Raw genomic sequence first — 12,638 nt, 5'->3', positions numbered from 1 at the left:
AAATCCCAATTAAAACAATTTTATTTTTTTTAGAAAAAAGTGTCTTATGACCTATGATTATTAGATTATAAATGTCCAGCTGATGTGTATCATACCAACAAGCACTGCTGTGGTTGAGCGAAGATTCAGCACCATGAACCTGCTGTGCTCCCCATTACGCAGCACATTCACACAAACCAAACTCACTCATCTGATGCTTACCTGCATTGAAGGTCTAGATCTGAATGACAAAACATTGGAAGAGCTGTGTGATGCTTTCAAAAACAGAAAGCAGAGAAAAAATTTGCTGTAACTTGTGTGACTAAACAGTGTTTGTTTTGGTATAATATATCTGCTATAAGTTTTTAACTGTACTGTTCTTATCTCCGAGTGTAACTGTAACTGAAAAACATAATTGCAGTACTTGAATAAAGGTTGATCATGCCCAATATTGCATGTGTTTATATAAAGAAGACAAAATTACAAATAAAAACAGAATTATTTGTTAAACCACTGACTTATTTAAGCATGATAAATTCACAATGTTTTCCCAAAATGAGCCGTTTCGTCGAAGCAAAAATTCCCAAAATGGACAATTTTGTCGATAAAAAATTCCCAATTTGGTCAGACTCCTTTTCCCAAAATAGGCAGAAAAACCCCTGTGTATGCTTGACTGCATTTTATCTCTTTTCTCATATACAGGTGTCCCTTTGCGCCAATATTTTAAAATCTCTTGTATAAACATTAGATTTAGCTAAACCATTTCACAGATGAGTAAACACAAACAATTTTTTTTCTTTTTCATAAATTCACAAACAATTGAATACTAAAAACATCTCTGCGCCACTACTGTGTAACTCTATGTGCCACTTTGATTTATTAATTTTTTTTATATCATTTGGCAGGTTATTTACTTACCTCCCTTTAAAGATTATTACTTCCCTTGGATTTGTTTTTTTGACCTTTGACCTTGAAGGATGACCTTGACCTTAACCTTTAACCACTCAAAATGTGCAGCTTCATGAGATACACATGCATGCCAAATATCAAGTTGCTATCATCAATATTGCAAAAGTTATGGCCAATGCACCATACCGGGGGGCATAAAAATAAGTGAAAATCTCTGACCTGGCCCCGCCTGAACCCCCATAACTTTTGACCCAGAGGTCAGATCAAAATTCTGTCACTGTCACCGTCGCACATATGCTAATAGCTACCTTGTATGTTAGTTTCAAGGTTCTAGTGCTAATAGTGTAGGAGGAGCAGGTGGCCAGGACGCACGGACAGACGGACGCAGGGTTTTTTTTGGCCCGATTTTATAGCCGAAATTCGGCTATGTTCCCAATCCCAAAAAGTATACTTTTTTCCCAAAATATGGCAAAAATTTCCCAATTTCCAAAAAAAACAAAAAAAAAACATTTTTTTTTTTTTTTTTTTTTTTTTTTTAGAAAGATGTCTAATGTATATTTTATCTCGTTTTTAATTCAATTACATCTAACAAAGTATTATATGATTTTGTTCTTTTAATTTGAATGATTATAAAGGGTTATATCAAATTTAGTTTTTCCCTAATCAGTGGACTTTTCGTGTGGAAAAAAAAGCTAATTAATTTATTTTCCCAATTTCATGAAAATGCCGATAAAATTCCCAATTCCAAAGCCATGGGCTATCTTCCCAAAAAGTGGGAAAAAAAACCTGGGACGGACAGACGCACATCAATGCAATATCCCCACTTTTTCTCCGAAAAACGTGGGGATTACAATGGTGTTACACGCCAACATAAAACACGCACACATTAAAAATTGCATTCTTTTGCAGACAAGTCAGAATTTTATCTTACCCCAAATCATGACTGTTTTCTTGTCCTGGGCCTTAGGCAAGTTTCGAAGTGGGTTATTTTAATGACTTAATGATGGTTGTCAATATTTATTATACCCTCAGTCTAATTTTAATATGTGAATGTGTAGTTTGTTACACTTTCCTGCAAAGATTTAATAATCACTCCGTCTTCTAATAAGCCCCTTTAACAGAAGTCTGGTTTCAAGCAATTTGAGATTTTAAGGCCTTCAAGCTTTTTTATGTGTGACTTTAAATGCCAAAATCAGCTCCATTCCCCGCGCTTGTGCGAAAGTATGTGATTTTTTACCCTATTCAAACAAATAATTAACTATCTGAATCTTAACTTAAATAAGTGTAGAAAGAAGAAAAAAAATGGGACTCACTCAGTCACTGTTGCATGTAGACAAACTGTATTGTTCACGTTTGATATTTACATTGGCTGACTGGGAGGCTGTTCATGTAGTAAAGCTGACTATGTCTAGATTTTATTTATTATTTATTTATACAGGTTGCAACTAATCAAAAAAACATAAATCACGATGGTCATCACTTCTTTGGTACTTGAAGTTTAAACTTAAACATTCTTGCCACCAAAAACCCAATTAATTTTCTAATTACAATACAATATTGCAGTAATATTATCCATCAAATGATCTTGGCAACAACATGGAAGTTAAATGCTTAGCTACAGGTTGTTTTATGAAAATGTTATTAAAAATGAAAAATGTATTAGTGTTTGTTATTGTAAACTTTGCATACCCCTGAACTTAATCAATCCAATGTCAGGATTTTTTATCTTTCAAAAATCATGATAAATTATAATCTTGCATTATAATGGACTTCAATTCAAACATACCATAATTCTAATGTTACAAATTAGGACATTTCATGAAATTTTCCTTGACATTTCACATCAACCTAACAACAATTCGAGGCTTTGGCGTTTTTGCACAGTTTGTTATCATTTTAAAAAGGTCAACTTTTAAAATGGTAAAGGTTAAAGGTTTAAAAGGTTATACACACATGTATTGAATGAATAATATTGTCATATCGTCAAAATAACAACATCATTTCACTGTATAAAAGTAAAAATTATGTATATTTTGAATGACAGTTTGTAATCACCGATACATGTATTTCAGGAAAGTACATGTATACATATGAAAAAAGTGAATTTTCCTTCTTACTGGTTCTTCAGAAGTTGTTATGTAAACTTTACAATTGGCTAGATTATCATGCAAGTCCACAAAGTTCAAAAGGTGTGCAAAAAATTCAATGTAATTGGATCTTTCAATGGTTCTGTTAGTTCAGTTGATTTGCTGCGTGTGAAACACTAAGCAGCTTTTGGTAGTTTCTCGTTGATTAATGTCAACACTGAGCTATTGTGATGAGTTCTTACATTGGCTTTGTAGTGAACTTTATTGTACTTAGTTGACATTATGGGAAACATACTCTGGTCATTGTGTAATTTTAATGTATAAAAAATAGCAATGTCACTGTATAAGCTTTATTTATAATAGTAACTCCTACAATTAATGGTCTGCAATGTAGCTGCAGTTATAAAAAACCACATTTGACGAGCATATATTTAAGCAAGTTTCGAGGAATTGGTGAAATCTCTTTGTAGTACTAATTTACCTTCATTATTACTGTATTAGTGCTTATGAATTATATTTTTAATAGCTTTGGTGTGCATTATTGTTACATGACTGCTTTTACTGTACATGTACTTTCCTATAAATTTAAAGCTACATTTGTATGATAGGACAAACTATATTTTTAAACCAATGAACTTGAATGAAGGTCTGTCCCTCTTTGTCCTCTAACATGTTATGAACCTAATAATGTATCAATTGTCAGAAAAAAAGAAAATTGTCGCAAAGTCATTATTACATTATTATTTAATACAAGTTGAACAGTTCAACACATACAGTATTTTTATTATTTACTTATAAAACACTGTAATTGCATAGCTTTTTGCATAATATAGATTTCCGACTAATAAAGGAAGAAATCAATCAAGAGACTGTGTATTCAACTTGACAAGTAAATAAATTACATGTTGCTTAGTGTTTAGTGTACTTTATTATACTGTAAATTTATGTCAATTATATCTCTGCCAAGTATGCACATTGATCACATGAGTTCCCACTAGATAAAAAAACTGCACTAAATGTCGCAACATTTGAAAAGATGTCTCCATTTTTTGTCCATCATATTGTGCACAGTTAGAGTCAATTTATATACATGTACCAGTATTTATTGTTATATATACTCACTATCTTGACTAATGATACACTTTCCTTCCACAGAGGCCTGTTTTCTAGGAAGCCCAAGGAGGGAAGTGATGATGAACAGCCTGGCTGGAAGTTGTTTGGAAAGATCCCACCCAAACATGGTGCTGCTAAACATCCTGGCCAGATTCAGTCAGAATATAAGGTATCAAACCGTATATATTAGCTCTGTTCTGGGGAAACTGGGAATAATTGTGTCTTGTTCTGAGAAAACTGGGCTTAATTCATGTGTGTAAAGTGTCGTCCCAGATTAGCCTGTGCAGTGCGCACAGCCTAATTAGGGATGACACTTTCCACCTAAACTTGAATTTCGGTAAGGAGGGACTTCCTTGAAACTTAAAATACCATAAAAGCGGAAAGTGTCGTCCCTGATTAGCCTATGCGAACTGCACAGGCTTATCTGGAACAGCACTTTACGCACAAGCATTAAGCCCAGTTTTCTCATAACAAGACATAATTTATGTGCTTATGCGCACAGGCTAATCAGGAACGACACTTTCCACTTAGACTGGATTTTCGTTTTGTAGAGACTTTCTTTAAATGAAATATTTTATTACACATGCTAGCCAGATTTAGTCACAACATAAGGTAATATGACATTTATAGGAAAACTGAATACTGGCACAAATAGCAATACATGTACTGCTTTTCCTCTGTATTAAGGTTCACTATCATTCACAAAATACTATTTTTGTTTTGGCTGATGGTGGATACCAAAACTGTTACTGTTTTAGGAATCTCTTAAATATTTATGTATAATTACTATGAGTCTTACTCTGGGAGACGGGGTTTATTACATGTGTGTAAAGTCTCATCAGAGATGAACCTGTGCAGTCCACACGAGCTTATCAGAAACAACACATTACGCTTTGACTGGTTTTTCATTGATAATAGACAGACAGACAGACAGACAGATTATTTAGACAAATACAATTGTACATCATCTTCATGCTAAAATACACACATTATTCTTTGTCACGTAACTAGGCATAACAACATAACCTTTAATAGCAAATAATAGTCATTAAAGAATACAAATACAAATAAATACAATAATGTAAGAACAAGTAGGTTCTATCAAAGTGGTACTGAAGTTTATTGAACAGTATTACATGTATTAAGAATTTAATTGGTTTAAACAAGAGCGTCTTTAATAAATTTACACACATTCTAAATTATGGATTTTGAACAACTTCTACAGGTTTCTCTTTTCTAACACAGGAGGAGCAACAGGCCAGCAGTAGATCCAAGAAGGAGGACATTGAAGTCATGTCCACCACAGCTCTCATCCTGGAAAACAGGCCCATGTATGTACTGTTTGGTAGTGTAAGCCTTGTTTAACATGTCTTGTAGTGTAACCCCATGTATGTAATGTATGGTAGTGTAAGCCATGTTTAAAATGTATTGTAGTGTAAGCCTAAGTATGTACATATACTGTATGGTAGTGTAAGCCTTGTTAAACTTGTCTCGTAGTGTAACCCCATGTATGTACTGTATGGTAGTGTAAGCTGTGTAAAAATTGTCTTGTATTGTAACCCCATGAATGCACTGTATAATAGTGTTAGCCTTGTTAAACATGTCTCGTAGTGTAACCCCATGAATGTACTGTATGGTAGTGTAAGCCTTGTTAAACATGTCTCATAGTGTAAACCCATGTATGTACTGTATGGTAGTGTAAGCCTTGTTAAAAATGTCTAGTAGTGTAACCCCATGTATGTACTAAATGGTAGTGTAAGCCTGGTTAAAAATGTCCAGTAGTGTAACCTTATGTATGTACTATATGGTAGTGTAAGCCTTGTTAAAAATGGCTTGTTGTGTATCCCCATGTATATACTGTATGGTAGTGTAAGCCTTGTTAAAAATGGCTAGTAGTGTAAATCTATGTACGTACTGTTTGTAAGTGTAAGCCATTTTAAAAATGTCTTGTAGTGTAACATCATGTATGTACTGTCATGTATGGTAGGCAAATATAGTATGTACTGACTTGTGCAGTCAATGTACTGTAAGCAGGTGTATGTTTGGTATAAAATTGTATGTTGCTTATTGTATCACATATGACAAGTCATTTTATTATATATTTATGTTTAATATGTTATTAATTATCCCTTTTAATAAAAATCACAACTTGGAACATTTATTGACATATGAAGACGCCGTAATAAAGCATTAATACAGAAGTTAAGTAAATGAAAGTTTAATTCCATCTTACCTGTAGAGCACTGACTTGCCAAGTCACAGCAGGTGTGGTACTGTTACAGAGTCTTTGAACTCTAATTAAATGCGAGCCTTTCTGTGGAAAATGGGATTAAATTCATGTGCTCAAAGTATCATCAAAGGTTAGCCTGTACAGTTCATGCAGGCCTATCAGGAATGACACTTTCTGCATGCACTCGATTTTTGTTTTGAAATTCCATAAAAGTTTTAAATGTTTTCCCTGATGAACATGTGCAGATTGAGATAATTTGTGGCATATTAAAATTAAAGAATGACTAAGATATATTAAATTCTAATTTCATGGCATTTTGAAATAATGTAGAAATGGTCACATGGGATGAGTTAATTTTGACACGTTTTCTCACTGATGTCATCTATTAGAATCCTACATTTAATTATAAATAGAGTAGCAGTGTTTAAAACTTGAGAACTCATTATCTACAATCTGGGAAAACTGGGCTAAATGCATGTGTGTCGAGTGTCATCCCAGATAAGCCAGTGAGGTCTGCACAGTCTAATCAGGAGACTACTGTCCACCTATACTTGATTATTGCTTCCTTTGAACAAAAATACCATAAAACTATTAAGTGTTACCCCTGATTCACCTGATTTAAAGCACATGTATTAAGCCCAGTTTTCCCAGAACAATGCTGACATGAAGATCATGTGTGTTTACAGGAACCTGCCCAGTAAGTCCCCTGAGGAGCTGGAGAAACATCAGAAGCAGTATGAAGCCATGGTGGATGCAGCACGCAGGAAAGGTACGCAGCAGTGAACACACACCGGACATCAAGGGTGCTCACAATTTATTTTAACTTTCTACTGAAGCTAATGGGATCCATACGGCTTTACTGCATTAGGGTTTTAAAAGAAATGTGTCACTTTGTGTGGTACCACAATTTATCTGAAATGCACAACAAACCAAGAAAGGTTAAGAACACAGCAGGGCTGACTGGCTGGAACATTTGGTAACAAACCAAGAAAGGTTAAGTACACAGCACGGCTGGCTGGCTGAAACACTTGGTAATAAACCAAGAAAGGTTAAGTACACAGCAGGGCTGGCTGGCTGGAACATTTGGTAACAAACCAAGAAAGGTTAAGTACGCAGCAGGGCTGACTGGCTGGAACATTTGGTAACAAACCAAGAAAGGTTAAGTACACGGCAGGGCTGACTGGCTGGAACACTTGGTAACAAACCAATCAAGACAACACTTTCCGCTTCTAGGGTATTTTTCCTTAAAAGGAAGTCTCTTTTTATTGAAAATCCAGTTGAGGTGGAAAGTGTCGTCCCTTACTGACGTCTGTGGCTTATCTTGGATGACTCTTTACGCACATGCAAAAGAGCCTAGTTTTTCAAGAGCGCTGCTAAAATGTTCGAAAATTAAATTTAATCCACCTGTAGTCTGACCTGCTTTGTTGTGTTTGTGTTTGCAGAGCGCCAAGAGCTGAAGAGGAGGAAGCGACAGCTGCAGCAGCAGCTACGACAAGAGGAGCAACTCCTGGCGGACGCCAAGATCTGGACTAAGGACATCTTGCCCAACTGGGATGCCATGTATGCATTCACACGTCGTTTTTATGTGCTGCACTCTGGGATCACTGGGCTTAATGCATGTGTGTAAAGTGTCATTCCAGATTAGACTGTGCAGTCTGCACATTCTAAAAAGGGATGACACTCTTCGTCTAGACTGGATTTTTTTTTACGAAGAGAATTCTTTCAAACGCAAAATTCCATAAAAGCTTAAAGTATCTTGCCTGATACGTCTGTGTTGACTGTACTGGATTATATGGAATGACAATTAACACACATGCATTTAACCCCATTTTTCAAGAGCTCACCCCATATTCGTTTTACAACAGTGAGAATGTGGTGAATCTATTGTAATGCTGCGATTTAAAATTAACTAGAATCAGTTAGACTTGTTGATAAAAGAAACATGTTTGATGTATGTGAGAGTCATTGTCTGAGGGTACTTCTTCAGGAAACATTCCAAGAAAGCGAGAGATCTGTGGTGGCACGGCATTCCAACCAACTTACGCGGCAAAGTGTGGAAACTAGCTCTCGGCAATGATCTCAATATTACCACAGGTGGGGCATGTATACAGCATACATCAGATTTATAAGCAGGGGCATGTATACAGCCCACAACAGCTTGAACAGCTGTTAGTATAGTGGGACATGTATACAGTGTACATCAGCTTGATCAGCTGTTAGTATAGTGGGACATGTATACAGTGTACATCAGCTTGATCAGCTGTTAGTATAGTGGGACATGTATACAGTGTACATCAGCTTGATCAGCTGTTAGTATAGTTGGACATGTATACAGTGTACATCAGCTTGATCAGCTGTTAGTATAGTGGGACATGTATACAGTGTACATCAGCTTGATCAGCTGTTAGTATAGTGGGACATGTATACAGCGTTCATCAGCTTGATCAGCTGTTAGTATAGTGGGACATGTATACAGTGTACATCAGCTTGATCAGCTGTTAGTATAGTGGGGCATGTATACAGTGTACATCAGCTTGATCAGGTGTTAGAATAGTGGGGCGTGTATACAGAGTACATCAGCTTGATCAGCTGTTAAAATAGTAGGCATGTATACAGTGTACATCAGCTTGATCAGGTGTTAGAATAGTGGGGCATGTATACAGGGTACATCAGCTTGATCAGGTGTTAGAATAGTGGGGCTAGTGTTTTTCCCAGGCCATTTTAGCGTGGCGAAAAGCCACGCCGCCCTCACGGATCGCCACGCTGCCCTTTTCAAAGGCAAATTTCGCCACGCGCCCTTGTCGATAACATCTTTATTGCCTTACGATCTAACTTGGTCCGCAAAATCAGCTTCCTTGATTGTCTGTGACGCTCCGACTGTGCTTGATTTACTCGAGAGACGTCAACGTCTAATCGACTATATTTAATTGAGCAGATTTAATCTATAACAGTGCTCGATTTATAGGTAGGTCTTACTGACTGCTCCAAAGCTGTGAATTAGTCATGCGTGAATAACCCCGTGTCAGTATCAATAGATAATGCCGGAGGCTATGTTATACCAAGCGCACTTTTTGCTCGGCAATATATACTCCTCCCCGATATAATCATTACTTCGGAGACTTTTGATGAAAAACTCGATGTTATTCTCGTGGCAATTGTGCTTTGCATGCATTATTCAGTTATATCAAAACATATATTTTAACGCATAATTACATTTAAATTCACAAACAAATTTATCCTTTATCGTTTTCATCTTTAAGATAATTAGATCTAATTATTGAAATAATTACTGAGACGTATACCTATTTAACAAAATGCGAATCGGGTATACGATTTAATGTTGCTATGCGCACCTGTCGCTTACATCATTTGACATTTTATTAACATGGCGGACTATACAGAATTAAATTGTGACTCGGCAAAAATGGCAAATAACGTAGTTAACGATCGAATTAACGATGGAGATTATACATTAAGAAGGAATTAATGAAATGTCTGTGATAATCAACGATGCATAAAAATGTTTTAGATAGCAACAACATTATTTATTTATTTGTAATCTACTCGGCGGATGTATGTCACGGAAACGAGTGTTTGCATATTGTTAGCGATCAATTTACTCGCAATGTTATTTTAAACATCTGTCGAGATTATTGTTAGAAAATGGGATAAGACAAACATCGTTTCATTTATATGTTAGTGGATCTGTGTATAGTCAGATTCATATGCATATATTGCTTTATTATGTTTGTCGTGCTGTACAGTTTATTGAAACAGCATGGAACTTAAATGTACATGGCAATGTTAATATATTAATATAAATCATAGTAAGTTAAATACGTATATTACCATTAAATGTGCTTGTTTATATGTTATTTTTTCCACAACTGCTTCTGATGCGATTACATGTTTCCCCGTAATTCAGGTACTCAGGGAACGTTTTTGCCCTTTTTTGCCTTAACTGCGCGCTAAAACGCCCTTTTGAAAGTAATGCGCCATGCCCCTTTGCCCTCCTGGGAAAAACACTATAGTGGGGCATGTATACAGGGTACATCAGCTCGATCAGGTGTTAGAATAGTGGGGCATGTATACAGGGTACATCAGCTCAATCAGGTGTTAGAATAGTGGGGCATGTATACAGTGTACATCAGCTTGATCAGCTCTGTGAATAGTGGGGCATGTTTACAGGGTACATCAGCTTGATCAGGTGTTAGAATAGTGGGGCATGTTTACAGCGTACATCAGCTTGATCAGCTGTGAGAATTGTGGGGCCTGTATACAGGGTACATCAGCTTGATTAGTTGTTAGAATAATGGGGCATGTATACAGGGTACATCAGCTTGATCAGGTGTTAGAATAGTGGGGCATGTATACAGTGTACATCAGCTTGATCAGGTGTTAGAATAGTGGGGCATGTATACAGCGTACATCAGCTTGATCAGGTGTTTGAATAGTGGGGCATGGTTACAGCGTACATCAGCTTCATCAGGTGTTAGAATAGTGGGACATGTATACAGTTTACGTTTTTTTGATGATTTTCTGATAAATATAGATTTATATGCTAGTTACAGATAAGTTGTTTGGTTGTGTGGTTGTTGCACACAAGAATGATTCTACTGGCCACAACCAATGCTTCTGATGCATGGTCTAATAACACCATACTGGTATATTTCCTCCATTTATCAAAATCTTTGTGACAGCATATTATTATTTAATGCCAAAAAAAGACAAACTATTTTATGAAAAGTGAACATTTTTGTGTGCCATGGTTATAATTGCCTAAGCCAGTCAAGTGTTGGTTTTGACTTAAAAAGTAGCCCATTTAGTAGTTTGTTACAAAGACAGATACAGTACATGGAGTATGCATGTATAGGTTCAAGTAAAATTGTGTAACAGTTGTTTTTTTATTATTATTATTCCAAAAATATTATTAAATATAAATGCATGCTTTATTTACAACATTCAACCAAAAATTGCTTCATACTTTTTTGGCAATAGTTTATCAAACAAGGCTTCAGTTTAACATGATTGGTTTGGCAAAATGGTATGTTAGCAAACTAAATAGATTTGTCCCATTCATATAACAATGATTAAGGTTATGTTGTATCAATTATCACACGTTAGATTGACCCAGTTTACAGCTTAACATGTACTTGATACAGACACAGATTGCTAGGTTATAAAGTCAATTAATGCAAACCTTATTTCTGTTCCTACTAATTAGCAAGCAGATTCGGTTGTCTCTGTCAGTTAATTAAACAACAGTTCTGCCTCTATATGGTAATTGTGATTGTTTTGAAGTGACTGTCAATTGATACTTACTGTTATGTGTTTGATTTTTTAAGGTAGACAAAACAGGAAAACCAGGCTTAATGCATGTGCATTAATTGTTTCCCAGATTAGCCTGTGTAGTTCACTCCCTGCTTTAATTGTATTTTTTATTTATAAAAGATTTTTCTTCGTGAAAAATCAGTTAAGGTTGAAACTATTGTCCATGATTAGCCTGTGCAGACTTCACAGGCTGATAATTGATGAAACTTTACCAACATTAAATAACACGTTTTTTTCCATAGGGAGGCTCAAATCCATTTCATATTTAAAACATTAGGTAATGCAGTGTAACATATATATGTCTTGATATGAATTGACCTCATATCAAAACTAATAAGATATTATATATGTGTGTCATATGTTGTCATGGTTTCAGAGCTCTATGAAATCTTATGTTGCTATAAAACTATGAAATCATATGTGTCCATGGTCTCAGAGCTCTGTGAGATCAGTTTGTTATATTTTGAAATGGTTGCCATGGTTTCAGAGCTCAATTAGATCTTTGTGTTGCCATGGTTTCAAAGCTATATGATATCATATGTCACCATGGCTTCAGAGATCTATGAGATCTGTGTTTTGCCTTGGTTTCAAAGCTCTTTTCTGTGTATTATAATTATGTTGAAATAGTTGCCATGGTTTCAAATCTCTATGAGATCTGTGTGTTACCATGGTTACAGATCTCTATGAAATCATATGTTGCCATGGTTTTGGAGCTTTATGAGATCATATGTAACAATGGTTTCAGAGCTCTATGAGATCTGTGTGTTGCCATGGTTTCTGAGCTCTATGAGATCTGTGTGTTGTCATGGTCTCAGAGCTTTATGAAATCATATATTGCCATGGTTTTGGAGCTCTTTGAGATCTGTGTGTTGCTATGGTTTCAGAGCTCTATGAGATCTGTGTGTTGCTATGGTTTCAGAGCTCTATGAGATCTGTGTGTTGCCATGGTTTCAGAGCTCTATGAGATATGTGTGTTGCTATAGTTTTAG

The 12,638-nt window shown here is 35.7% G+C and overlaps 1 protein-coding gene across 1 annotated transcript in view; it reads left to right on the top strand.

The window, feature by feature from the left end:
• Window positions 1-12,638, top strand: part of LOC127856860 (TBC1 domain family member 14-like) — a 34,520-nt gene that overhangs the window by 4,186 nt on the left and 17,696 nt on the right. Inside the window, exons 2-6 of the mRNA XM_052393019.1 lie at window positions 4,131-4,257; window positions 5,334-5,419; window positions 7,005-7,087; window positions 7,761-7,878; window positions 8,306-8,412. Coding sequence (XP_052248979.1) covers window positions 4,131-4,257; window positions 5,334-5,419; window positions 7,005-7,087; window positions 7,761-7,878; window positions 8,306-8,412 — 521 coding nt within the window. The remainder of the gene's footprint in view (window positions 1-4,130; window positions 4,258-5,333; window positions 5,420-7,004; window positions 7,088-7,760; window positions 7,879-8,305; window positions 8,413-12,638) is intronic.

This window comes from Dreissena polymorpha, chromosome 14 (assembly GCF_020536995.1).
Source record: "Dreissena polymorpha isolate Duluth1 chromosome 14, UMN_Dpol_1.0, whole genome shotgun sequence".
NCBI lineage: Eukaryota > Metazoa > Mollusca > Bivalvia > Myida > Dreissenidae > Dreissena > Dreissena polymorpha.
The sequence above is the reverse complement of the archived record's forward strand: the minus strand, read 5'-3'. Positions and strand labels throughout refer to the sequence as shown.